Source organism: Plasmodium reichenowi, assembly GCF_001601855.1.
Source record: "Plasmodium reichenowi strain SY57 chromosome Unknown, whole genome shotgun sequence".
Lineage (NCBI taxonomy): Eukaryota > Apicomplexa > Aconoidasida > Haemosporida > Plasmodiidae > Plasmodium > Plasmodium reichenowi.
The window spans coordinates 1-522 of record NW_017962230.1 but is presented as its reverse complement, the minus strand read 5'-3'; the positions used below and the strand labels follow the sequence as shown (position 1 = coordinate 522).

The window sequence follows — 522 nt, the reverse complement described above, 5'->3', positions numbered from 1 at the left end:
AAAATTTGAAGGGTGATAAAATGATTGAATATCTGCGTGATCTTTATGGTGACACTTATTACAGTTAATTTTGTTGAAACAAGTTTTATAGTTTGTAAAATAATATTCACATGGGTGGCACATTTGTCTTATATGTTCTTGTTGATTTATATATAAATGTGGTTTAACATAAATAAATTGATTTTTATTATTTGTATTTTCATTTATTTTTTCCCCTGTTGTATATTCCTTTTTATGAGAATCATCATGGCAATATATACATACGGGCATTGACCTTTTACATTCTTTTTTAAAATAATTTTCGCAAGGTACACATATATTTTTTTTATGTAATAATTGAGAAGGATGTAAAGGATCTTCGTGATTCTTATGATAATCATGATGACATTTGGTACACTGGTTTCCATTAGAACATCCTGAAAAATGAAAAAAATAATTAGCACATGGATTACAAGAACCTTTATTATGTTTTATTAGAATTATAGATTCATTATCTGAATCCATTTTTTTTTTATTATTATT

At 24.9% G+C, this 522-nt stretch overlaps 1 protein-coding gene across 1 annotated transcript; it reads right to left on the bottom strand.

Annotated features, from left to right (window-relative positions):
- PRSY57_0006100 (hypothetical protein) lies at positions 1 to 522 on the bottom strand (the record flags this gene model as incomplete). The annotated part of the gene is made up of 1 exon (XM_020114160.1): positions 1 to 522. A coding segment is annotated over one exon (522 nt), but the record flags the coding sequence as incomplete, so codon positions are not given.